This window comes from Numenius arquata, chromosome 8 (assembly GCF_964106895.1).
Source record: "Numenius arquata chromosome 8, bNumArq3.hap1.1, whole genome shotgun sequence".
NCBI classification, from domain to species: Eukaryota; Metazoa; Chordata; class Aves; order Charadriiformes; family Scolopacidae; genus Numenius; species Numenius arquata.
In genome coordinates this window covers 54,878,662-54,906,227 of record NC_133583.1, presented here as the reverse complement: position 1 = coordinate 54,906,227, position 27,566 = coordinate 54,878,662, and the positions used below count along the sequence as shown (strand labels likewise).

Sequence of the window (27,566 nt, the reverse complement as noted above, 5' to 3'; positions counted from 1 at the left end):
TAGTTGCTGCAGCTTACAGATACCTGTAACCCTTTTCCTTGTCTGCTTTTTTTACTATTATTTATGTAATATTTGTCTCTAAATAGATGATAAATCCTATTGCAGTATCATAGCTAGTTAGCTGAGTTCAGCAGAAAGACTTTATGTAGCCTTAACTGTTAACGGAAATTGTAAAAAATCATGCTTATATATTCATAGAAAAAGAAAGCATAGCATTTAAAATTAGACGATATTGAGATTTGTGTTTATTGAGGTCTTAAGGTGCATTTTCTCTGTCAGTTTGTAAAAATGATGTTGGTAGATGATGACTGTCCATAGTTCAGTTGCAGTATTACACTTCATCCTCCTGGAGTACAGGGAACCTATGAGCTCCTAAATGTCAGCGTTCTCTTCTTCATCAGGGACCAGGCACTAATTCACCGAGTATACTGGCCCACAGGTCAGGTATATCTGACATGAGAATGGATATTGGAAGTTGTGATAGTAGAAACGCATGAATCCCTACTGATAACAGCAGAAAATGGAGAAATATGGGATGCTACAAGCTCTCTTGAATCTCACTGTTAAGCCTAACATATATCTACCTGTGAACACAATAGTGATTATAAAGATCATCAAAGACCAGAAATAGAATTAGACTTTTGAGGTCTTTTTCCTCTCTAGATTTTTTACTTCTTTCTGATTCCTTGTTAAATTCCCTCCTGTGCTATTCCATCTTATCTGCCCACTGCTGGGCTAGGATTAAATGTCTGAAGTTCGATAGGGTTCTGACATCTTTACTCCCATGGCGTCTGACAATAATCAGAACAAAATCTTAAGAGCTGCATATTAAAGTGTGTACGTCATCTTCACCAGCTCACGTGGTATCACTTTCTCTGACCCCAAATCTGAAAAATCCTAGCAATGAGATGATTTTAAAATACTTATTTGATGGTATAAAGCAGTCTGAAATAAATTGTCTTCTAAACACTGCTGAAGAGGGTCTTATTTGCTTTCCAAGTTTTTCCCTCAGCCTGACTTATGTGTAATTTCAAAGTTTATACAAACCTCTATAGCGTCAGATGTGCTGGAACGGCATTAAAACTTCCTGCAACATAAAATGGAGCAATGCTCTAATGGGCTGAGAAGACAGTTTTGTCAGCAGAGGGGTTTTGAACAACTGGGGTATGTTGTGGCTATTTTAAAAAGAATGCATTTTAATATGAGAGAAAATTCAGTGGGATATTTTTAGAGGTAATAACTCTTTAATTTCAAATACGACCACTCTGAGGGTGGCGAGGCACTGGAACAGGTTGCCCAGAGAAGCTGTGGATGCCCCATCCCTGGAGGTGTTCAAGGCCAGGCTGGATGGGGCTTTGAGCAATCTGCTCTAGTGGGAGGTGTCCCTGTCCATGGCAGGGGGGTTAGAACTGGATGATCTTTAAGGTCCCTTCCAACCCAAACTGTTCTATGATTCTATGAAATCTGAATGCAGCTTGCAAGGTTTGTACTTAGACACCTATAAGTAATGCTTGGTTTATTCTGATGATGGGGACAACGTGGGATGATATTTAACAGCGTAAACCTTACTTAGAAAAAATATTTCCTTTTCTACCTGAAGATTGTTTGAATTTTGGGGGTAGCCGTTTCTGTGATTCCTTGGCACGTGAGGACTCTTAAGAGGGTAGATGGTATTCGTACGTGTGAGCTGGAAGCGGGTTGTCTGGATGGCGTAGGTGCGATGGAGGCATGTGAGCTGCCGAGTAGCCCTTTGCTCCGACTTCAGCAATTCCTGAACACATCAGGGTCGCAGCATGGGGTGCACGTGCAGCTGTGCAGGTTTATAGCTTTGTGCAGGTCTGATACTTCTGGGAAACAGATTTTCTGTGTACGTGCTGTCTGGCTGCCTTGTCTGTGCTCAGTTATACATGTATTTGAAAGCAATACGTTCACTCTATGTATACCAAGTGTACAAAGTGTTAGATTTACTGAGTGTGGGCCATGCAGTTTATTCCCATGCATTCCACCTGGGAGAACCATCGCACATATAGGAGTTTGAGCTTAAGTTTTTGTTCATTTCCACTTAGATATGGATTTTATTTTTTGCAGGTACTTTGATGACAGTATCATTTACCAAGAATGTTCAATGAATGGAGAACATTTTATGCCATATTTTAAAGCAAGCTAGTAATTCTTTAAAACATTTTCTAACTTTTTTTTCTTGCTCTGTGTGCTTGACTCAAAACTTTTTTTCTTTTTTCAGGCAGCTATAAATGGTGTAATACCACAGGAAAACGGCATTCTACAAAGGTAAGCAGAGAAGACGAGCAGTACACACAGAGAATGATGCTGGATAAGTTACATTTTTTGTTCCTGAATCCAAAGATGATGATGTAATTCTCCTTTTCAAGCAGTTTCTGGAGCCACAAATTCTATTCCTGGCAAAGCTGATCTAGCGTTCAACGTTTCCCATGCTGATGGAGGACCTGCTCAAACATCTATTCAAATTGATTATTTTTTATTCTAAATTCATTGGTTGTTGGGTCATTCTGTGCAGGGCTGCCTCTTAACGAAGTCTGGATTTTGGTATCCTTTCTTGGATGTCAGGACTTGGGTGTGGTGTTTTTGGTTCTGGTTTTTTCCTCTAAAGATCTAAAAATTTGCAAGGCAAATCCACAGATGTTCCCGGCTAAGTATTTTATTTTTCCTTATGCATTTTTAAAGCTATTGATATTCTATGCTTCCCTGACCCTGGACAAAAATGTTTGTATTTTTGTAGTTGGTTTTTTTTTTTTTTCCAAATTGAATTACAGGCAGCAGATACTGTGCTAGATAAAGTAAAGTTGCTCCCTTCTAAAAGTAGCTTTACTGATTTTCTTTCAGCTTCTGAATTAAATTTTGGCTTGTATACTGATGCCTGGATATCTTGAAGTCACTGAAGCATGAGCTCCTAAGTGCTGATGAGGCAATTGAAAACAGCAGAACAGGAATTGAGCTACTTGAGAGAGACAGTAAAATAGTGTTTAAATTTTTTTTTTAGAAAAATACTCAATGTACTATTTAAAAAAGTTTATTTTAATGATGAAAAAGAATACATAATGTAGGTGAAGTGATGTTATGACATCTCTGTCAATACTTACTAAAGCTATCATTAAATAGAGTCAGTTTTTGATTTAGGGCAAAACCTTATTTGCTCAGCAAAGTTACTAGATGTTTATTTACCATAAGGCCTGCCTAGTCTATTTGAGATCAAGCCTCAGTTGTGTAGAGCACTTTTTCTACCTATGTTAATAAGTCCTGACCTCAAAGCATTTATATTCAAAATACCAGAATGTTTTGAACCATTTGCTCAGGGGGAAGGAGCTGGGGAGTAGTTATGCCTGGCTTGGATAACAAGCTGGTCCAGTGTCCACTTACAGCTTTCTTCCACATTAATTTTATTCATTTTTAGAAATGATTAAACAATCAAATGTGCTCAAATATTTTTTTTTTTTTTCTTTCAATGGAAGTGGTGTAAAAGGAGGCTCAGAAGACTTAAAAGCCCTAGTTTCCAGTGGTTTTCAGATGAGGCTTATTTTACTGATGTGAGGCTTTTTATGCTCCATTAGAGGTTGCCAGTCAGATATGTAGGATTCCTTTTGTGGTGGAATCTAATAGAACTCATACAACTGGCCTTGAAGTAAGTTAATTTATTGAAGGGGAAAAAAATGCATTTTGTTTTATAATTCATTTGTGTTGTTTAAAAAAAAAAATAAAAAAATCCAGCCCTGGAATCAGGATATTCGTTGCTTATTGGGTCTGTTCACAAAATAGTTATAGTACTTAATTCATAGCTTGCCATCAGATTTAAGACAATAACATATCATGTGGTTTTTATACTTTTTTAAATCTGAAAATAAAACTGTTTCCTGTACTCTTTAGACTGAGACTATAAGTGGGTTTTTGTCCTTTGAGCATGGGTCTTTGGGTCTTTATAGCTGGGAATTCATTCTTCTGAGCCTGCTGTTGTGAGACAGGAAGGAGCCCCTTGTTTTACAAGCATAACATGGTTTTCTTTTTCAAATGTGGAAGTCTTGATGATGGGATTTGCAATAGCTGTGTATAATTTCTGCATCTCTGTGACATGCATGCCATCCACTTCTATGCTTTTTTAAGTTCAGGCCTCCTCTAGATGACGAATTTGACTTGCTATAAGAAACATTTCCTTGGAGAGATCTTGTGGTACCTTCAAGAAGGGCAGAATGCATTTTTCAAACAACTTCTTACTGAGACAACTTACATCTCAGTGTTTCCTAAATCCTTCTTTGCTCAGCTTCTATTCTTTCAGTGCATAAGTTTTATTACCTTGCATCCTCCATCATAATAACCTGTAACTGCCCAGGACAGATAATCTTCCTGATCAGAACATCTACAAGGTAAAGCTCTAGGCTTACCTTGTGAAGTTTCTTGCCTTCCACATTTAATTTCTGTATATCATAGTTTCTTATTGGCCTGGAGTAATGTTCCTTAAATGTCATGTTTTGTTACCTTTGTTTCTAATCCCAGTTACATGCTTCTTGTGGAGAGGCTCAATGAGGAAGACAAAATGCTTCTGGGTAGTGAGGGTTTCCCAATTTATTCTGACCTGTAATGCTGTATGTATCCTTGAGCCAGGTATGGAGACATCCTTATATGAATGTCCAGGAGGCTTGAAGGATTTTGAACTTGCAGGCAAGCTAGAATTCAGCTTTGTATTACCGTTGTACTTCTAGGTATTTTTTGCAATATATACCTCATTATCTTTATTTATTTACCTTAAGTACATAACTATTTCCATATCTGACTTGTTTTCCATTCATTTGGTAGTGGAAAATACCAATCCATGCGCAGTATTTTCAGCTTTATTGTTTTCATTTCCATTTGATACTAGCCCAGTGATGTAGAAAGCTGGTCGTTGCCATGGTGCCAATTTTCATATGGTCACAGCACTCCTGGAATAGGATATAATTCTTCTTCTCAAGATAATTCTGATATTAATTATATAGTGAACTTTAGACTGAAATAATGGCTTAAATGCTTGTCAGCTAAGCTTTTCTCCTATAGCACTTCTGGGTCACTGAAATGCTAATATTAGTGATATGGAAGTTATTTTCTAATTATTAATAAAACAGTGTTTTCAGATATGACAGTGTAGTTTATTCAAGAGGTGTGTGCTGTGAATCATAGTAAGAGAATAATACTGTTCATTTTGCTTTACTAACTTTTATTTAAATATATCAAGCTGTTCTCTTTAAACCTTCTTATCTGCATATTTTTCAGTGAGTACGGTGGAGAGACTTTACATGGACCAGCGTATGGCCCCACAAGTCATTCTACAGCAGCTTCTTCAACTCCTTCCTCATCCTCAGCGTTTCGCCATGTAGTGCCATCAAGACAAATAGTGGAAAGGCAACCTCGAATGCTTGACTTCAGGGTTGAGTACAGAGACAGAAATGTGGATGTAGTACTTGAAGACAGCTCCACAGTTGGTAAGGATTTGTTGAAATGAAAACTGTTGTGGTAAATTGTTAAAACAAAAACAAACAGAAAAGACCCAACCCCAACAGTCCAAATCCTAAAAAAAAACCCCAAAAGCAGAGCAAAACAAAAACCCTTCAAAAAACCCACAACCCCCCCCCCAGAAAATGCAGCCTTGACAGCTACTAACCATTTTCAAATCTCTTTGCAGCTTTAAAAAAAGCAAAATTTCACTAATTCATTGTAAAGGTTAGTGATCTATGAAATAATTGATTTTGAAATCTAGTTTTCTTATGAACTTCAGGAACAAAATGAAGATTACTGATTAAGTTGAGGCATGAAAATGTAATTTGGGGTAAAATTAGTGTAGATGCAACCTACTAATAAGCGGATGATCTTGGTATTTCCTTTTCAAATCTCTATAGCATCTCTTTCTGTGCAGGATTAGTGACAAGATTTAGAGGAATTTTTTCCAGTGTGAAGAGCATCATTGCATTCTTCTTTTTTTGATTTTTTTTTTTTTTATTTGACTCTTTTGTGCAAATTAAGATTTCTTTTATCAGTTTTATTGTCTTTTTCCTAAAACTGATGCATTTTGTAACAGTACGTTAGAAATATGCTATTGTTAGTATTGCAAAGCGTGTCAGTTTTTTTGCATTCCCCAAACCGTGATTACTTCTGCTAAGGAAGAAGAATATTTTTAAAATTTTTTTTATTTTTCCTTTTGAGTGAAGATTCTATACAGATCAAAATAAAGAACTAGATGAAGAAATAGTTGATCAAAACAATTTTCAGTGCTGCAGCCTTATGTCTGTGATGAAATTTTGAAATTGAAACTTGTGATCCTTATTTGTCTTTTTGGCATTCGATTTGGTATTGGCTGGTGCCACCTAGTGGTAATTAGTTTGAATTCCTGATTAGTGTTTGATACGTTCCACAGCACTGTGCTGAGCAGCCTCCATGCAAAGCAGATATAAAAGCCTGATCAAATCAGAATTTTGGAGCCTTAGTATTTTGTTTTTTTCTTTTCATATTAACTTTCATATATGAATGATTAAGCTGTAGGGCAGAAGCGGTCAGTGTAAAACTTTTGTCTGTATCTTGGTATATGAAGATTGAGGGCAGCCTTGCGTTTAAAGTCCTGAGAGAAGTACAATAGTAGCCTTTGAGAGAAGGCAAATAGTAGAATTTCAACCATGAACTTCAGGAAAGAAGATTTTTGGCTTTTTCAGGGATCTGCTTGGCATGTTCCCATGAGAGACTTCCGTGAGGACAAAGGGGCCCAAGAGAGCTGGTTGATCTTGAGGAAAAACCTCTTCAAAGGACAAGAACAGTCCCTTCCAACATGCAAAAAGAGAAGCAAGCATGGCAAAAGGCCAGCACCGAAGAACAAAGAATTTATGACTAAGCTAAATGCAAAAAGAAAGTACACAGAAGGTGGAAGGTAGTGATGGGGCTACCCAGCAGGAATACAGAGTTGTTGCCAGAGTGTGCAGGTTTGGAGTTAAGTAAGACTCAGGTCAGGTGGATCTGAAACCATTGAGGGATGAGAAGGGCTTCTGTAAAGCATGAAGGGCTTCTGCATCGGCACGAAAAGAAGGGGTAAGGAAAATGTGAGCCTACTGTTCAATTGCGATTGCTGAACTTGGTCCGTGGGAAGACTATGATGAAAATATTTCTGGAAGCCCTTTTTGAGCACAGGAAGGAAAAGAAGGTGATTTGGAAGAGCCAGCATGGATTGGCTAAGGGCAGATTGTGCCTAACCAACGTTATTTGCCTTTTATGATTTGATGGCAGGCTCTGTGAACAAGGGGAGAATGGTGGATGTCACTTTGAGTTTACTAAGGCTTTTGACATACTCTGCTCTAGTATTCTTATAGTCATATTGTTAAGAAAAGGATTGGATAAGTGGACTGATAAGGTAGGTAGATAATTGTCTGGACTGCTGGGCTCAAAGTCTGGCTGGTGAACAGTAACTAGTTTAGGGATGTCCCTCAGGGACTGATCCTGGGGCCAGCGTTGCTTAATGTCTTTATTAAAAACCTGGTTGTTAAGGTGAGTGCTCTTGGCAAGTTCACAATGAATCCCAGGCCAGAGAAAGTGGCTGATATTCTGGAGGACAAAGCTGCTATTTATAGGGCCCTCGACAGCCTGGAGAAATGGGCTGACAGGAGTTTCGTGAAGTTCAAAGAAAGCAAAGTTGAAGTCCTGTGTCTGGGAAAGGGTAGCTCTGTGTTATCCTGTCCGATAACTGCCTGAGGGCTGACAAGCTAGAAAGCAACTTTGTGAAAAAAGATATCTAGGGGTGCATCACCAGCGCACCCTTGCAGTGAAGAAGGCCAGCCACATCCTAGACTGATAGCAAGAGTGTAGCCGATGGATCCAGGGAAATAATTATTCCCCTCTATTCAGCACTTGTGAGACTACATCTGAGGAGCTGCATCCGATTTTGAGGTCCCCAGTACAAGAAAGACATAGACGTTCTGCAGTGAGGCCAGCAAGATCGTCAGGGGACTGGAGCACATGGCAACGCAGGAGGAGAGGCACAGAGAACTGGATTTGTTTGGCCTGAGGAAGAGAAAAGGAAAGGTAGAGACCTTATCTCTGTCTGCAACTGCCTGCTGGGAGGACACAGAGAAGATGGAACCAGACTCTTCTTGGAGGTGCACGATAATTAGATGAGAGACAGTGGACACAATCTGCAACATTGAAAATTCCCATTAGATACAAGGATTTACTCATTTGGGTTTTTCTCAGTTGTGAAAGTGATGAAGTACTGGAACAGGTATGCCATAGAAGTTATCAAACTTAGAGGTGTTTATGAGTCAGCTAAACAAATCCTTGACTAAACTGATTTAATTAGACCTTTGAGCTCAGCTTGGGCTAGATGAGCTCCTGAAGTACCCTCGAGCCTGAATTATGTTGTGACTGTAATAACTACAGGTGAAGGAGAGCATTGAAATGTACAAAACGTTGAAAAAACTGTCAGAGTAGTTAAATTGTATGAGGACTGCAGTTCTTTAGCTCAGGACCATTGATGATGGAATTGGGTATCAAAAATACGCTCCCTCTTCATTGCTGAGAAGGTCCACTGCTCCAGACAGCATGCCTCTGCAAATGTGTGTGTCTAGCATACGTGGTGTGCAACTATTCAATTACACGTCCAAATCATCATATCCTCATGTGATTCTCCAATCATTCATGCTTTATGTGATTTTTTTTTTAATTTATTTTAGCTTCATTTGTGCTTTACTGTTTGAAGTGTATGCCACAACAGTAACTAGATTAAAAATGGTTTTCATAGTAAATTCGTCTTTGCTCTTATTTAACTATAACTCAGCACTATTTGAAATAAAGCAGTAAGTGTGTGTATTTTATATATTTTTTTTTGTTTTCTCTTTAGGAGATATCAAACACATTCTAGAAAATGAACTTCAGATTCCTGCATCTAAAATGCTGTTAAAAGGGTGGAAGACTGGAGATGTAGATGATAGTGTAAGTTTTCAACTGCGTTTTCAGTTAATTCTGAAATTCAGAGTTTCAAACTGAGCATCTGTGGGTGGGGATTACAATGCAAGAATTGTGAGTTTCAAACAGGGTTAGATGTTTTGGGTGTCGTACAAGGAACTCCTAAATGAACATATTGCAAAAAAAAAAATCAGGAAAAATCACTTAAGTTTGTGTTGTTTTCATATATAACATGGCCCACTTACAAAAAGGATTTTAGGAAGTAAACAGTATGTATATCTCAAAATATTTGGTAGTATTGTAAATAAGTATCGATAATTAAAAGAAATAAAATAATACGTAAAAATTGGTGAATGTTTTATATTTATAACAATTTTTCTCCCCTCAGACTGTTTTAAAAACTCTACACTTGCCAAAAAATAATAGTCTTTATGTTCTAACACCTGACCTGCCTCCTCCTTCTTCAAGTCATTCTGGGTAAGTCTCTTGGCCATAAATTCTACTTGTACGATTTGGTTTTGTATGGTTTTTATGAAGCCTCGTGTGTCCTTGCAGGAATCTGCAATCAGTAAATACAAAGCGTTTTCACTGCTCTAGTAAGTGTTGGGATGAAGCAGTTCAGCAACTCATTATTGAAAAGAATGTTAAGTTTTTTAAAGCCTTGGTGTAGTACGTGAACCACTTAGGTACATACAGAGTTTTACACCTCCCAGATGCAGTGCCTTTAACAAAAATTTAGTCCCCGTGGAACTGAGAGCTGGCCTTTCATAAGTTACTGTGTTACATTAGTTTGTTTAATGTAAACTTCTGTAAGTCATTGCCAGCAGATCAGAATTTTCTTTCTGAAATGTTTGCAACATTATTTTATCTTGTCCTCTTAGACTTTTAAAATGTACGTAGGTAGGCAAAATAAACAGGTTTCTCCAACTGAGCAGGGTAGCTTTTATTACTGATTTGAATACTCAAAAAAATTAAACGGTGAGTGTTCATATGTCAGTGAATATTGCTAAGGTTTGAAAATGGAATGTTATTTGGTAAATAGAATCCTTACTGTTATAAAGTAATTTGCAATTACTTTGATTACTTTGCCTTGTTTTCTTTCCTGCCCTTCCCTTCTTCAAAGGCAGACCCGTATGTGTTCTTTACCAGGAAAATATGAATTTTATTCGGTAGCCACTAGAGGGTGCGCAGTAATTGAGGCTGGAAGAGCAGCGTTGCTCTGGCAAGCGAGAGGGGAGGGTTGTGTTTGGAATTGGTCAAATTGCGGGATCATCAGACTAGAGTGCCTTCAAGTTGTCTGAAGAGGGAGTTGTTTTTCTGCTGTTGTGGCTGATAATATAATATTCTACAAATCCAGTCGTGTTACTGATGGAGGAAATTCTTTGACAATCCATGGAAATAAGTAACTGGTTTCCTATTGACTAAAAGTACTTAATAAATTACTAAAAGGTACTTGTGCACATAACTGTGTACTCTTTGGAGGAAACGGGAATGCTGATATGAATTATAAAAATAATAATAAAGAAAGAAGCGGGAGTGGAACAGAGGGAGCAGAGTGGTGGTGAGCTGTGATGTGAACTGTGTGTGCTCTGTATGTGCTTACGGGAGCTGTAGTTAGGACAATGTAGGGAGCTAGTGAGGACAATAGGCCATTGTAAATAAGCAGCTAATTGAAGGACAGTGAAAATACTGTGGAAAACCACTGTAGATACAAATTGTTTGGGTTTTTTAAAAATCCATTTCCAATTTCAACATTTTCTACCCAGATGTCTGTGTATATTGTAATTTGAATGTCTTTTATTCTGGAAAGAAAACTGGGGTCTGAAGAATGTTGTTTATTGCAACTGCAATAAACTATATAACAACATACTGTTTAAAAACAGTTCTTAGGCTTTTTTTATTGGATGAATAGTTTAAAAGAACTTTACTTGCTAGTAAAATCAAAGTGGTTGTTACCTTTACAGTTTAGACTTGTTTCATAGTGGAGATTAGTTCTGGATATTTTTAAAATAAAGTTGGTAGCTTTGGGATAGCAAATGGTGATTAATTAGTGGCTACTTAAACATGGATAATTTGAAGGCTAGATCATCTCCCTGAAGTCATAAATTCTAGATGAAAGGGGAGGCTTGCCTCCAATTAGAGCATCAATGCAGATCAAAACACATCTAATTGAAGCAATGTACCAAACCCAGTTACACTGTTTACTGCCTACTGTTAGGTCAGTTATTATTCAGATTAGTTTGTTACCCACAACTTTTAAAAGCATGATGCTCACATCTATTATTAATGGATGTTAAGGAACTTTGCCTCTTACTTTGTGAGTTCATCAGTTGCTTTCTTCAAATGCCTTCTATTTTGAACTACCGATAAATAGTCGGGATTTGAATATCTCCAGAAAGTGATATTTGAAAAGCCTGAGATTTCAGTACATGATATTTTATGTATATGCCCTTCTTAAAAGGAGCAATCTGGTCACAGGTCTATAAACTCCAATCTGTGCCCGTTTTTGACACTGGGGGAGAACGCTGTCAGAAACATCCTTTTCCAACATATCAGTATGTAGGCATTGGAGTTTATTGCGACAGACTGAATGGGCTTAACCCAGAACTGACTTAAAACTAGCATCTAAACGTAATGGCAAAGTGATCATGCAGTTTAAACAAGCAAAAATCTCCGAGGGTATCTTCGTTCTTCAGTGGCATATCTAAAGCTTTCATAGGTAATAGAAACCCAGCGAATTACTACCACATGCTAGTAAATTGAGGTGTAAAGATTAAATTTAAATGTCAAATACCACCTGTAGGGTTACATGCCCTGCTTCCACAATTTCAGCTGGCAAAGCCCTCCTTTTCCATGCACAATATCCAGAACAATAACAATGTGTTCTATGAGCTGTGGACGTAATGAAACCTGATTTCTAGTGAATTCCTGCCTCATCCCAGTGGCTGCAGTAACTCAGCCTTCTCCCTCTGTGCTTTCCATGATCTCACCTCCCTCTGACACTGCCTCCAGTTCTTCCCATTTATTTTGTAGAACCTGTGTGACTCTCTTCCCCCTGCATAGACAGTCATAGAATCATAGAATGGTTAGAAGAGACCTTAAAGATCGTCTAGTTCCAACCCCCCTGCCCTGAGTAGGGACACCTCCCACTAGGCCAAGTAGCTCAAAGCCCCATCCAGCCTGGTCTTGAACACCTCCAGGGATGGGGCATCCACAACTTCCCTGGGCAATCAAGTCAGCTTACCCTGCCTCTGTTCTCCAGATGGTAGTACGGTAACATTGAAGAAAAGGGAACATCACATGCTGTAGGTAGTTCTGTAATTCGTTGGCTAGAAGTTGGCTGGATGGAGTATAAAAATACTATGCTTGTGCTGCAGCCTTTTACTAAGGTGGGTAGTAATTTGGGTCCCTTTCCTCTACCCAACTGTTGATTTACACCCAGTCTTTGAGACCTTCATAATGCTGTTAGACATCCTTGAATCTATTGAGTATGTTCAAAAGTTACCAGATGGGACAGGTGTGTAAGAAAAACATGATTTCCTTTGGAAAGCAGCCTTAAAAAGAAAGGTGCCAAAGAATGTCCATCACTTAATTGTCCAAGGGGTGGAGAGATCCCTTGCACCGGCTTTGTCAGATTAGATTCTTCACTTCCTCAGAGTGACTTTCCTTCCCTTTGTTCCCTCGGGGCAACAAAGCTGGCAATACCCAGTTCACGGAGAAGGTTTTGGAGAATGCAATAGAGTGTCAAAAGTGTAGGTGTGTGAGTCTGGCCATGGAGCTTGGTCATCCTGATGTCTCTTCTGATCTTGCGTGTTCTAGGTGGCACTTTTTCTCATTTTTTTTTTTTTTTTCTTCAGTTGTCAATTCAATGGATAGTACGTATTTCGTGTTTATTCTTTTTTGCTAAATAGCCGAAAGTCTTAGATACTTTATTATACCTGATGAATCACTGGGAAGTCCAAAACAGTTAAAAGCTTTTTGACCAGGTGTACACCTTTGTGATTACTACATATAATGTATTTTTGCTAAGTGATTGTAATTTTTTTAAGAAATGTAATCAGCTGTGTCGATAGGAATAAATCCCCCACATCTTTTGAGTGATGGATCCATACATTGCTGAGTGCTGAGTGCGATTGTTGCAGAGGAGTGGTGACTGTGGCATGGTGTCCTGTTGTACGCTATCAACTGTAGCAGAGTGTTAATTAAGAACGATGTAACCTGCAACTCCAATTATTAGTATTGTCTGTTTAGCTGGACAGGAGCAGTGCCTTGCTTTAGTTACTTTGAAAGCTTCAATAAGAATGGTAAGATTAATGTTTTATTTTCACATCTGCTCATGAGACAGTTTAAAAATCCTGAAGTTTAAAATGCAATAGAATGTAAACAAAAGGGCTTCTGCTCATTTACATGTTAGCCAGATTTGCTAACTGATTGCTGTTTGAACCTAATCTACCACCTCCTGCTGCATTAGCTACAACAAACATTACATTTACATACTGATTTCTTATTTTGTTTTAATGTAAATAATCTGTAATTACAGTAAATTTGGACTTCTGTTGACATGAGCTTGTATAAATCTGTAAGTTTAAAATGGAAATGTTAATTACCTTGTGTCATACCTATTTATATAAAATTCAGAGATTTTGGGGGAAATCTCCATGTGACTAAGAAAGATATTGCCTAATAGGAAATACTGAATGAATTTTGTAAAAACTTACAGAACTGAAATGAAAGGGAGCATTTGCTGATCATTGATTAAGGATATACTTTTGGTTTCAAAGCTTTAAATATTATTAAAATTTCAAAGAAAAATGCTATTAAAAGCAAAGTATTACATCAAAAAGCAAAGCATTAAGGCAGTCACTTAACAATAGATAAACTTAATCTATTTTATATATTAAGTGTTACAGAACAATAGAAAAGCAGTAAAACTGGAAGCTTAAAATATAAAAATAAATTGATATTTATTATGAGATATATATTTTATATATATTATTATAAAATACTAATACCACCTTCTTCAGCATTGCATGGATTGATTGAACAGTTGCTTTCCCCTAAGATTAGCATTATTCGCAGTTACACATTATTTGGCTAGATATTGTTTCTAGTCTTACTTTATTAGACTTCTGGTTTATAAATTGTACTGTATTGGAACTTGGATGGAGTAGCTGGTGAATAAACTCTTCCCAGATTCTTAATTGAGTTTTGATATTTTGAGTTTAGTGGAAAAAAAAATTCTTGCAACTTCTATTGCTCGAAATTTAAGTTTCAAAGAGAAACATTTTTGTTTGCATATTGTAGAGTTTCAACCCCAACTGAATCCTGGTCCATGACTGAGGTTTCTGTGCATTGTGATAGTGCCGATAACCGATGCTATATAGGCAATCCATATGAAATCTTAAGCTGGTCAGAGTCTCTCTTGCTAGAACTGGTCAGAGCTATGACTGTGCTCAGGTCTATTTTCTTTTGTCTATCTTGGACTTCTTTTTTGGGTGTAGGCAGAGTTCCTCTAATGGAAGATTGGTGCCCAAAAATCCCATCGAGTTCCCTTGCCTCCTGTGCTGAATAGCGAATGTATAATCATTCAGCTGAGGCAAAAAAATAATGTCATGGCAGTATAAAACCTATCAGCAAATTCTTTTGAAAGCCAAGGTTTGCAGTAGGGGGGAAATGGTGCTGATAAGAGTGGCCTAGTTTAGTCCTATTTCTAGAATTTGGTTTTCTTTTTCCCACTAATTAATTCTCAGATTAATTAAATTCTGTTAGCACTGATGGAAAAAAGAAGGCAAAAAGAAAATCTGTCTTGACTTTAATAGGATCTGGGGTTTGGCCCTGATTTATTTTTCCCCTTTTTTAAAAATTTTTCTTTTAATGCAAATGTTTCATTTGGAAGATTGTAGTCAACTGATAACATGTGCAGGGAAATTAAACTGCTGCAAACACTGAAGCCAAAATTTTAGCAATGTGCATTGTGTTCAAAGTCAGTCTTCTCACTGCAGTTAGTGTGCACCTAAAAAGAAAGAAAAGTAAGCTTCAGTTTACTGTCAATGAGAAGTCTCCTTTAAATACACTTATTTTGTACATTTGATCATAGCCTTAATGGCTGAAAATACAGTTGTAGGGCAAGGTATGTTTTGGAAGCTGAGTTCTATTGGCACAAATAATTTGGGGTAATCTATATCCCTAGTTGCTGGAGGAAATGAATAGGGGAGGGGACTGACATCTCTGGCTGTCCAGCTGCATGGTCAAATTGACCCCATCGCACAGAGGAGCGCCGGTACCCATAGGAAGTCCTTGGCACAAACGGTCCATCAGATGAGCCATCAATTCCTCCTCCCGTTGGCCTTGTAACATACATATGGTCCAGGTCTTATGGCTGTCAGACCATGTGAAATTTTGATGTAGGAGTTCACAGGATTGGATCAGTTGGCCACTGCATTTTTGTGCAAACAGAAGTAATATTCCTCATTATATTATTTTTCTGAAGGTGAATAATCAACCATACACTTTAACAGCTAACACTTTCGAAAACAATTTTTTTCCTAAATTTTTTCAATTTTTTTTTTTTTTACCCAGCCTAATTTTCAGCCTCTTCTTTGACTTTATTTGCCTATGAATATGTACTGAGAACTTGCTTGTTAACAACATTCAGCTTGTGTTGTTTGGGAATCCAAAAAGTAGAGGTGTCAAAATTGTTAGTTACCTCAAAATTTGAGGCTTTTCATTTTAAGGCACTTAATTTAAATTAACTGTGTTTGAAGAGTATTTTTTTCCTTTTCTAAATACTCACTGCTGTCACACCCAGATGAAATAGAGAAGTGGGAAACCTTTCCTATGAACAGATGCTTTTAATTGGCGTGCTGTATTTTGGATAGTGTTGAAGTGTGTCTATCACGCATACCTTGAGAGACTGAGGGTTTGATCGAACTAGCTTGGTTCATTCTATATTTACGTCAATTACAGAATGAAAATGTGAATCATGTTATTGGTTAGCATTTACAGATTTTTCAAATAAGAGTCAAAAATAACTATAACGGAGCCTTGTGTGATTGTGTGTGGAATCCAGAGCCATTCACATATGCTGCAATTAATGTTTTCAGAGCAATTAAGTATGTCATTCGCCTCCAGTATTTGCTGAAAACAAATAAAAAAAAAATCAGAATCTGAAAAAGCACAGCAGGGTATTTTAGTTGCTACTGAACATTTGCCAAAAGACAATATGGCTATGGAGATGCAAAACTTACTGTTAACAATCAAATTAGAATTACCTTTGAAAATAGGCATACAGCTTTTCAGGACACTTTTTTTTTTTTTTTTTCCTCCCCTTTTTTGAAGGACTGTTAAGTATTTTAAATTTTTTAGGCTCTTTTCTTACAAGATTTTGTGATAAGTGCAGCTAACTTCTTATTAGATGACTGACTTCAGTTACAGCTGTAGTGTCTCTCATACACTTGGTCATACTTAGCATTGACAATGAGTTATATTTATCTTCCATATTACAAAACCATAGAAGACGAGAAATAGCACTTCATGATTTTGTTTTGTAGTATGTGATTATTATGTTTAAGATGTCACAGAATCCAAATTAAGTTGCTGAGTGAAGATATTTTCATAAGGTAACTTTTCTCGAGATGCTAAAGCAAACTGTGCATCTCTTGCTAAAGCATCCAGTGAGTATTGCATGGGTTCACTACATCCGAGCAGCAAAACTGCTGCTCAGCAATTCCAGTAGAAGTTAAAACTAACAAATCAGGACTCAAATAATCTTGCAGTCTTTCTTGCCTTCTTGTATCTTAAGATACAGCTGTGCTCGTCTGCATACAGTATTTGTCCTTTATTCCTAAGAGGAATGGCATGGTGAAGTGTCATGGAACAGTGAAGATGTGAAGGAAAAAAACCCAGTCTGGCATTTCTTTAAAGAGTGTGTGATAAGAAAAAAAAAAAGTTGAATAAGCCCAATTTAATTCCATATGCCACTGAACAGGTCAAATCTGCATAAATATTGTTTAGCAATCCAAGCTATGTTACGATGTTGCTGCAGTTTTGTAGCCTAGATAAGATTGTGCACAGCTGTAATTGCCTTGTCTGTAGCAGAAGTCCTGCCTTCTGTTTTGAAAAGTAGATAGCTGCATAATTTTGTACCTAGTTAAGCAAACAGGATGCCTTTTTAACATCCAGATGCTTTGTTACCAGGAAAATCACAAAAAGCCAAGTTTGTGACAACGTGAACATATAGTTGGCCTGTTTAATCTGTATTTTAAGATTTATTTTTTTTTTTAATTAAAGATGTTTTAACATACATTTAAAACAATTTGAGCAGAACTAACTTTTCTAAACGCTCAATACCCACATGAGATATTTTGCTGTGGTTAGTTTTCCAGTTCTAATTAGCCGGGTTTATGTGCTTTGAGTGAAACTAAGCGGAAGAATTTCCGTTTGGTTTATGCTTCAGGTAACCCAAGAGAAGCGAGAGCATGCGTTGCCTTGTTCTACTTACCATCCATTTTTAATGTGCATTGTAGCTTGATATTTTGTCTGGTCATCAATACGCTTACAAGCCTGGTATTAATGGCATTATGAGTGCTAAACATACCTGATGTTTGTGAAGATAATGTGACTCTCGATTTTGAGAATACTTAACATTTAGAAGAGCTTTAAAGGCTGCAGCCACCTTATTAAGGAAGGAGTTCAGGAATGGCCTTTGGTCATTCTCAGCATGCTTCCTTGCATTTAAGAGTGAAAAGAGAGATGATAATGTTGTGCCTGGACTTGTCCATGTAGAGTTTAGGGTACCCTGGGGTTTTTGCATCTAACTGTAAAACAAGCTATGACATGCTTATCCCTGATTTTCTTGTTTTTCTTTCAACCATTTCAGGGCCCTGCAGGAGTCATTAAATCAAAACTTCATGCTGATCGTCACCCATCGAGAAGTCCAGCGGGAGTACAACCTCAACTTCTCAGGAAGCAGTACCATTCAGGAGGTGAGTGCTGTTTCACAGCTGAGGAATAAATGTAGCTCATTATAGCTAATGCCAGCTCTGTTAAAGAAGGTTTACGTGGTCTTTCTTGACGGATATTCCTTTATTTTATTAGTCTTTTTTTTTGGTTTAATCAACCAGATCATCAAGATTGCTGTAATTTGATTAAAGAACTTGGGCAAAAAAAAAAGTTTTCTATTAAATTACACAGAAAAGATGTTTTTTTTTTTTTTCCATTGTAGTAGCAAAACATAAGAAAAGTGTTTACTGAGTTACTCAAGAGTGATGAGGAAAGGCGGTTATTCAAATGACATTTTATCTTTAAGCCCCTTGAACTCCCTCTGTCTTCCTTCATTTCAACCAGCTCCATCTCCATTTTGTAGGCACCTCTACCATTACTGGTTGCTGTCGTAGCGCTGTAGTTCTTACTGCCGTGGGAGCCAAACAGTTTTGTGTGTAATGAGCGTCACTGCCATTCTGTGCAATGGCCAGCAAGGGGTGATATTGTAGAGAGCTTCATCAGAATTCAGTCCTGTAGGAACAAGTATCTCTACCGTGACTCTGGACCCTATGAATTCAGAACAAGCAGTCCTTGCATATTTTTAAAAACTCCTTTCTAAAGCCAAAGGGTTTTGTCTAATGCTCCATGGTGTTTCTAATGCCAGATGTTTTGGATGTTGTTTTCCATATAACCCACTAACTTCTGGAAACATCATAAACAATCTACAAATGAGAATCCTCAGAATTCACATGACAAAATATTAAGATTAAATGTTTGCTTTTCAAATTAAATGTATGTTTGCTATTGGTCTGACGCTTTTCTCAGTCTTTTAGGGTTAAACAGATTTTATTGAAGTTTTTCATGTCACATGCTGACATCGTAGAACAAATTATTTTAAGTTCTGTAATACTAGCTATAGGAGCAGTATCTCTTACAACAATGAAAAGTGATCATTATCTGTTTTCATTGTGAATCCTGTTATTTTTAAGATCTAATCTTTCCCCTGAGTGAAAGTATGCTTTCTACTTTACCTTTTTAAACCAATTATAGTAAGTTTTTGGTTTTTTTTTTTTAATATAAATGAACAAATAGAGTTGCATCAGTTTGTTTTTTGAGGGGCCAAGCACTCTTTGCAATTAAAAATTATTTGAATATTTATGGAAATAAATGATCAGACTATTTGTTTTTAATTTTTAAATGGTGAGATTCTAAAAGAAAACACGTGCCTATTGTCTGTTTGGTGGTTTTTTGTTTGGTTTTTTTTTTTTTTTTTTTTTTTTTTTTTTAAATCTATGCTATATCAATTATTACTTTGCTGGTGAGTCTTGCCTGGCTTAAAGGAACCAGAAAGCTGTGACAGTGCATGGGAATCTAGTCTGCCTTTACGTGCACTGAAGTTTTCCTGTTTGTTGGTAGTGGCAGGTTACAGTCAACATATTAACATATGAGGTCAACTTAACTTAAGAGTCAGTTATGATTTTCACCGTTTAAACAACAAAAATCCCCAAACCCCTACCACCCCATAGTCAGCATGAGCATCAAACCTTTCTTGGCCTTTCTGTCATGTATCTAAGTATTACATCCAATATAGTGTTTAAAATTACGAAGACAATCTCAGAGGCTAAAATGAAAAGAGAACTCGGGACCTTCATGTGCAGCTGATGCTGAACAGGTGAATATTCTGTCTGTGTAAAGTCTCGTGGGAGTCACTGGGGATTTGGCTGAGGTAAAAGGGTTGGCGAACATTTGTCTAATTATAGAAAACAACCACTCTTTTGTATGTTAACTCCCTAATGACTTTTTAATTTAATTTTTTTTCTTCTTTTAGCATAGAGTGAACATTGTAACAAATGATTGATGAGTCTAGTTAGTCTGTGCAATTTGGAGGAATCGGTGATATCTTTCGTTCTCTGCTCTCCCTTGTCTCTTTCCTCTCGAGGGACTGTTAGATTTTTTTTTTTATTTTTTTTTTTCTTCACTCTTCTTGTTCACACTTTAACAAATTAATAGTTCACTTTCCTTCTGGTATATTTTTGTAATAGTGGAAAAGCTCTATGCGAGTTGCAGTTTCCAACCACAAGAGGGCAGGAAGGACTATTCAATTATTACCTAAAAATGCCGTTCAGTGTTTTCAAATTAGCTTCTGGTATATTAACAAAAAGGAGTATAATGGCCAAGTTATTGTTTGATTTACAGATAATTGGCATATTGCAGGGAGGAGACTTAATTTCACCCTTTTAAATTAAACAGGGAGATTTAAAAAGACATAAAATATTCATTAATGTTCAGTGATTATAAAGCAGTGGCATATATTTATTCTACCTTTATTACTGTTTCGATGGGAAAATACTGCAAATATTTCAGAAATCGACTTGGCCATACTGACAAGTTGAAATGTTTAAGCAGTGTTAATGCAATCTACTCACACGGTATATCCTATGCAGAAAGATTCAAAATGACTACATCAATTATTAAAAGAAATATTTAAAATTCTATAAATGTTCTACTGCTTGCCACAGTTGGGTGCAACTGTCTCTCCAGGGATAGTTGTGTATTTTGTTGTTATTATTAGCGCCACGAATTTTAAGGAATGGATATTTTTTCCAAGCGTCTCAAAAAAACCCCCAAGATCCCACCACACCTAAAATCCCAACTCCACTACCCTTTCGAAACTGTCATAAATATTTTGCAATGGATTAAATGCAAAATCCAGTGAGCTTTGAGCTGTACTTTTACTAAACTACTGTTGCTTCAGTTCTCTGTCATTTTTTTAAAATTGTTTAGAACACATGTTTAATAGTAAATGATATATGGATGAATTGGTATTTCAAAGAAATCCTGCTGTTTAATGGGGAAACAATCTGGCAAAAGATTCTCTGAGAGAAGCCTGAAGCCGTAGTGCTCATGTTTGCTTCCACAATTTTTTGTGTATTAATTCAATAGTTGCATTTTGGATGGTACTTGAAAATGTGGTGTGTGGTTTTTTTTTGTTTTTTTTTTTTTTAAATATGCTTTATCTACATCTTCAACTGTTTACACATTAAGATTTAATTTCTCAGCTTAAAAAATATAAGTTACATTCAATTATATTGATGTGGGATTAGGAGCCTATAGGGAATCTTCAGAAATGAAATAAAAAATTAAACTGAATTTGTGCAAAATTCTGGCTGTTGGATTTTTATTGGAAGTGGGGCAGAGGAGTTGTTAACTTGGAAAGTTAATGATAACATGTTGGCCTAAATTGCAAATTAATCTGTGTCACAGGTTTCTGACATCTGTTTGTTCTTGTAAAATTGCAGTATTAAATTAATTCTGGGCAGATACTGTTCTGGGAAATATCATGATTACTTTTTTCCATGATCCGCATTTTAAAGTGGAAATTAGTAGGTTTTGTACCAGTTTGGAGACTGCAAATTAATACATTTCAATGCATTTCCAATGTATTATATGGTTAAATAAGGACAATTCTAACAAATTGAACTCCTAATACTCACAAGGCTAAACGGAGTTTTCTGTCTGAATACTTGCTCTTTACTCTGCTAAGATAATTTGTAGAGGTTATCCGCAATTGGAGTGAGAGAATTTTTAAATTTTGATTTGAGAAGCTTTGTGCTAAATTACTACAAGGCATTGCCACGTTGCACATAATTTGTTTTCTGTCAATTCTTACAAACTTGTTCTCAGTCAGAAACGAACGTTTCTACTTTTCATTTTTGCAAGTTGTAGTTATATTATTCGATGGAGATGGACAGCCCTTTTCAAAGGGGAGATTATTTAAATGGTTCGTGGAAAGCAAGTTCCTGTTCTCATTCTGGAGCAGACAAACTGATTTGTAAAAAAACTTTCTGAATTTGAGTTCTTGTCACAATAGCACGCTTCACGCTTTTTGTTGTTTTAGTCAGTGGCGTACGAAAAAAAAAAATCAAAAATTTTTAACGAACTGGGTAACTTAAAAACAAGGAGTTTGCGTTTGTCTGTTTTACTGTTGGTATAGACTTTGAAGCCTTTTTGTGATTCCTGCGTGCAGGATTACAGAAGTATCCCGTGTACACAAGCTGTGGCTGCTAAAGGGTGGAGGAGTTAAATATGCAGAAACCTCAGGCCTCTTTGTAGACTGGTGATTTTTATTTTGTAACTGCTGGAGATTCCAGTTGAGAATATGAGGTAAAGCATGTACCGGGCACTATAATTCCTAGTAAAACATAAAACCTGTGCAAACAATGCAAAGAAGATGGGTCCCTAAATACTGGCTGCCTCTGCATAGCTGCATCTGCTCTTTATTCCCTTCCTTTAGCCAATAACCTGATCAGAGGCTTGCTGCTTAGCATCCCTGTCACCTGTGATAGGTAATATATTTGTTCTTTGTTCCCTATAGACTTACTGGCTAAGGTGGAATATGAAAAGCAATGTATCCAATAGCACTCCAGGCAGGAGGAGGAACTATTTGTACATACAACTGCTTGGGCTGAGATAAACTATAAATTCTGTGTTGACAGACCCTAGTGACAGTTTGAAGTCCCTTGTGCTGAATTTTTTAAAACTTTTTTTTGATAAGTGGATGAATGTGAAACAAGATACAGACCCACCATTTATAAACACACAGGCAGAAACCTTACTTAAAAGGCCTAAATAAACGTGATATATAAATATGGTTAAGCAGATGAATTGCCTTCAGCATGCAGAAAAATAATCCAGCTGAAGGTCTTGTACCTTTTTCAGATCTGATTTTTTGGTATCTGTTCAAAATATTTTCAAGCCAATTGTTGTTGGGTGAGATCATCCACAGTAAAGGTCAGACATTAGCATGGGGACATGAAATGTGTATATAAATAATGTTCTTCTTTTTAATGTTATAGCTAAGTAATTATGATAAAATACATTTGCCAGAGATCAGAATATGGACATATCCAAATCTGGTATATACATTGACAGTTTCAGAAGAAGTTGTGTTCTATTTTGAGGTTTTTTAATCTTGCTTTAATATCGTTGAAAACTATTCTTATGCTAATAAAAATCAGTAACTAGCACTTTTTGATATTTAATAGAGATGCACAAACATTCTATACTATTGTTCAATTATTTGCTTAGTATCAGAGAAGCTAGTAAAATGTTTTTGCTATACTGATTGTACTCGAGACATTATTTTTGTGAAATTTGAATATTTTGTTTGCTTTTTAAAGAAATCTGTCATGTCAAAATTATATTAAATTTATAGTGATTCATAGCAACAGTATATATAATTTAAACATCTATCGCTGTGAAAGCCTCAGTGTTCTACAGTGGCAAATGAGTACCGGCCAGCAGGCTAGGTTTTGACTTTTTAAATAAGGAGAGAAAAATCTATTTTTATAAAGCTAAATCAACTTCTTGATTCGTTGATTGTTTTTGGTTTTTTTTTTTGCCTTTCTTTCAAAGAAAACCAGCACATTGCTAAACTGAAAATTATTTGCTGAAAGAAATCCTTGATAAACTTTTTGTAAATGGTCATGTGTTAGGAATTATATGAGAAAGAAGTTCCTTGGGAAATAAAGAGAAAATAGCTTTTATGTACCTGTTCAAAAGTGATAGCTTTATTAGGCACTTAAAATATCTTAATATCTGACTGTAAAGATCTGTTTTGAAGAGATCGTATTGATAAATGTATGGAACCATTATTCTTTTTCTTTTTATGCAACAGAAACGGCAGTAAGAGCTAAAGAAAGGGCACTCTTTTACTTCTCTATTAATTATGAAGCTCAATATATTCCTGACAGAATATGTTTCATAACCTGTAATTTGGTTTTGGTGGGTATGGACGTGCATATCATTAAAGAAACGATCTTCAGTTATCAAAAACTAGTAAACATGGACATTTTTATATGCAAGAAAAGGCAGAGAGTAAATAATTGCACTGGTGACCAATACTGTAATAATCCTGTTTTACAATATGCACTTGACAGGTTGTAATAGTGCTAATTGAAGAGACTAATTCACACTTGCTTCATTCTATTCAAAGGCAAAATCAGCAGCTTGTTTTGCTTTTGACCAGATGGTCCTGATGAACACCTACTGTGCACTTTAAGTGCTTTACTAGAATTACAAAGGCTGGGGGCTGCGTCCGACTCAAAATGATTTGAGAAGAGAAAAAAACCTCACTGCTCAATGGATTTGGTGCAACTAAATTAATTCTAGTGGACCCATTACACATTGAGCCCCCTTTTCAAAGTGCTGAGCCTCCTCGTTTGTTCTGTAGCAATGAGAAAGTGAAAGGCAGATTACTGCAAACAGAAATAAAAAAAAAAAGTGCTGTGAAAAGGAGAAAAGAGGCCTTGAAGCCTTTTCATATCATTTGGGTTTTTCAAGTGCGTTATTTTTGGGGAGGGTGGATGTATGAAAAGCCAATTGGAGTTTTTTTTGTTTTAAAGTGCGCTATTTAAGTACTATGAATATAAAAGCAAGAGCAACAGTTGACTGAGTTTACTGTGGTAAAGCTTTGTGTCCAAGGATGAATCAAATTCATTATAGTCAATGCTTTGTATTTTCATATGAATGTAGGGTTAGTTTCACAAGACTGTGTCTGTTTAGGATAATTATAATTTAATATTTTCCTTTCATAAAGTTATCACTGTAGATATCTAAAATTTGCTGAAAGCAAGGCTTTTTCCTTGAATAAATTTAGAAGCACCCAGAGAGTTTAAAACTGCAAAGGAAGCTGTTTGATTTCCAAGGGAAGGCGAGGCATGTTCCAATAGCGTCAAAGCACAGATTATTATAACTAATTAGAAGTCACACATCTGTTAGCTTTCGATTTGTCAGCGCTTGTAGTTTTGTGTGTATATTTATATCTCCCTTCTTCCTTTCTCTCGTTCTCTGTCTCTATTACACTCCATCCGTAAGCATAGCTGGATTTGAGAGAAACTCTCAAAGGATAAGGATCAATTTATTTGAATTTGAAAGTAATGAGGAGTCATTGTTATAATTTTGGTTATGGGTTCGGCTCCATAAATGCTCAGTCATGTGAGTTGTCCCTATTTTAGAAGTAATCACGTTGAATTGAATGGCTTTGCTGGTGTAATTTAAGGATGCTAAGGATTTTGGGGATCAAGACCTAATTTAAAACCCTGAATTTTTTAAAAACTACAATTAAAACCATCGCTTGCTATTCTGATTTTGAATATTTGCTGTGTTTTACTTTCGGGGTGGAGAATTTTTATGCAAGGCTTCTGTCATAATGCTAGCTATTAAAAAGGTGTTAGCATGAAATGACAAGAAAACCTAAGCAGCTTTATGAACATATTAAACAGCTATGTCCCTTGTTCCTGTGCTATTTAAAGTGGGAAAGCAGTACTCTGTAGCTAAATAGCATAGCAGTACTGTCTGTATAAATTATACTTAGTTGAATCATAAATGAAAAATTATATTTATCATTTTTTGCAATTAAAAAAGATTAATTTACAGCTTGTAAATTAAAGCGTGCCAAAGCGTGGTTTAACCTTTCTATCCTATGTTAGCTATAATATGATCACTTCTATTATTGCATGATATACACTTATTTTAAAAAAAACAACAATCGTTGAATTGCTGATTTGTTTTCAAACAATGAAATTTGTATTTGTGCAAATTATAGTAGGCACAGTGTTCTCTCATGTTTTCTCATCAAACAACCCAATTATACTTATAAATAGTGAGGTGCTAATGAACTGTTGTTCTGGAAAAGTTTTTTTTTTTTTTTTTTTTAACTTGAGTAAGAAAGGAAACACTTCACAATTTTAGAGTGCTTGCTTGGTGAGAAAATATTTGAAAATATTGTACTTATGTAAATCATGTTGGTGCTATCACTTTTAAATACACAACAGAAGCTAATCTAAAACCCCATCAGTTCATACAGAGCACAACTAGATTCTTGACATTGTAAATTGCTCACTTAATTGGGAACTGATGATTTACTTTTATTCACTGAGTTATAGAAGTTTTTTCCCCAAGAGTTTATATTTCGGTTTAAAGTTTATTAGTGCTTTCATTCAGTAGAAAGAGGAAATCTTTTGGTGAGTTGAGGTGATGAGGATATTTAACGTAGTATTGTGGAGATACGACACCGAAATGGTCAACAGTATCTTAGTAGCAGTGTAATGATAGTGCTGCACTACATCGCTTTGTAATTACTATGCAAAGAAAATACTCGCTTGCCATTTCAAATGTGAATTAATAGTGCTTGTCTGGTCCATAACGTCTTAGTGAAAGAGTGTGCTGTCTCTTTAGTGAACCCCTTTCTTATGATTTTTCAGTTATGTTCCTATGTCTGTGGAAAACATGAACTTGAAAAGTTATGCTTTTGTTTTCGTATCAAGAATCATGGGCATAAATTGAAAAAGCCTTGCACTCATTTAAAGGATAAAATGGCCTCATAATCACCCTCAAGAAATCCCTGTTACTGTTTTTAAAAAGGGTTATAGAAGCTCTTGGCAAACATTTGCAATAAGTGGCAAAATTTATGCCTTGCTTTGTGATAGTTGCGTGACCAGACAGTGGGGTATAGGATTGTTTTAAGGTTTTTACAGCTGCAGGCAAAAAGCATCTGTTCCTAGAAAAGCCTTCATTGTTTAATTTTGACACTGACTTTTCCATGCTGCTTGTACCAGTCTCTGGATTAGGTGCCACTAAGATAAAATTTGTTTTAAGTTGCTCCCAAATGCAGCTGTCACTATACATGGCCTTGTAGCTTAGGCAAAGTAGACCTAATGAAAACAAGCATTTTTGTACAAGGTCATCTCCGCAGACTGAAAAAGCTCAGAGCAGGAATTTTGACAATATTGTATCTTGTGAGTAGCCAGGCTATTAGCTTTTGTGTTTGTTTAATAATTGTTCTGGTGATCACTGACGTGTATGACTGCCTCAGAAACAATGAAAGAAAGGGATTTTTAAACTGCACTGCTTTTTCTTTTATGTATACTTTATATTTTATTTATTTTGATTGAGCAGTTACTCTGTGTGTGTGTGTGTGTGCGCGCGCCTCTATACCTCTGCAGTGAAATGGAGTGATTTACAAAAATCAGGGAAAACTGACATTTTTGAAAGAGCTTCCATTTCTTCCCTTCAAAGTTTCCAGTGAATTAAAAATGAAAGAGCACTTCATTTTATGTATCCTAGAGTTGTGTTAATTTCTACCCAGCTGGTCTAAAATGATTGATACAAAGCCAAATTTGTGACTGCCTGCATTACAAAGTCTGTAATTTGCTAATGAATTATGATAATAATCTTTCATCATACATGAAAGATTTAGACAAACAATTTACTAACTATATAGTTTGATCACAATTTTTGGGTTTGTACCAAGCCTCGAATCTACTTTATTTTTCCCCGCCTAGATTAGCAGACCAAAGTGAACTCATTCTTAGCTTTTTTTGAAAGCAGTAGTGCTGGCAGATATGTGGGGATGATGGTGGATAGCAGAAATGATATAAGCTTGCAATGTAAAACTCCATTCTTAATGTATGTATAAATCAAACCACCCAGTTTTCAACTGGAGAAGCATCAGAGCACGCACGGCACAAGAAGCTGTCTGATACTGCATCTGCTGTTGTAGGGACGTAGAAGTAATGAGAGAAGTAAATGAAAACAGGTTGGAGATGTTTCTCAAATTAAATCTTCTCCAGGTATGGTAG

At 36.3% G+C, this 27,566-nt stretch overlaps 1 protein-coding gene across 1 annotated transcript in view; it reads left to right on the top strand.

Moving 5' to 3' along the window:
* Positions 1-27,566, top strand: part of FAF1 (Fas associated factor 1) — a 170,766-nt gene that overhangs the window by 34,423 nt on the left and 108,777 nt on the right. Inside the window, exons 3-7 of the mRNA XM_074152657.1 lie at positions 2,243-2,289; positions 5,278-5,486; positions 8,879-8,970; positions 9,332-9,420; positions 17,822-17,927. Of these exons, the coding sequence (XP_074008758.1) occupies positions 2,243-2,289; positions 5,278-5,486; positions 8,879-8,970; positions 9,332-9,420; positions 17,822-17,927 (543 nt within the window). The remainder of the gene's footprint in view (positions 1-2,242; positions 2,290-5,277; positions 5,487-8,878; positions 8,971-9,331; positions 9,421-17,821; positions 17,928-27,566) is intronic.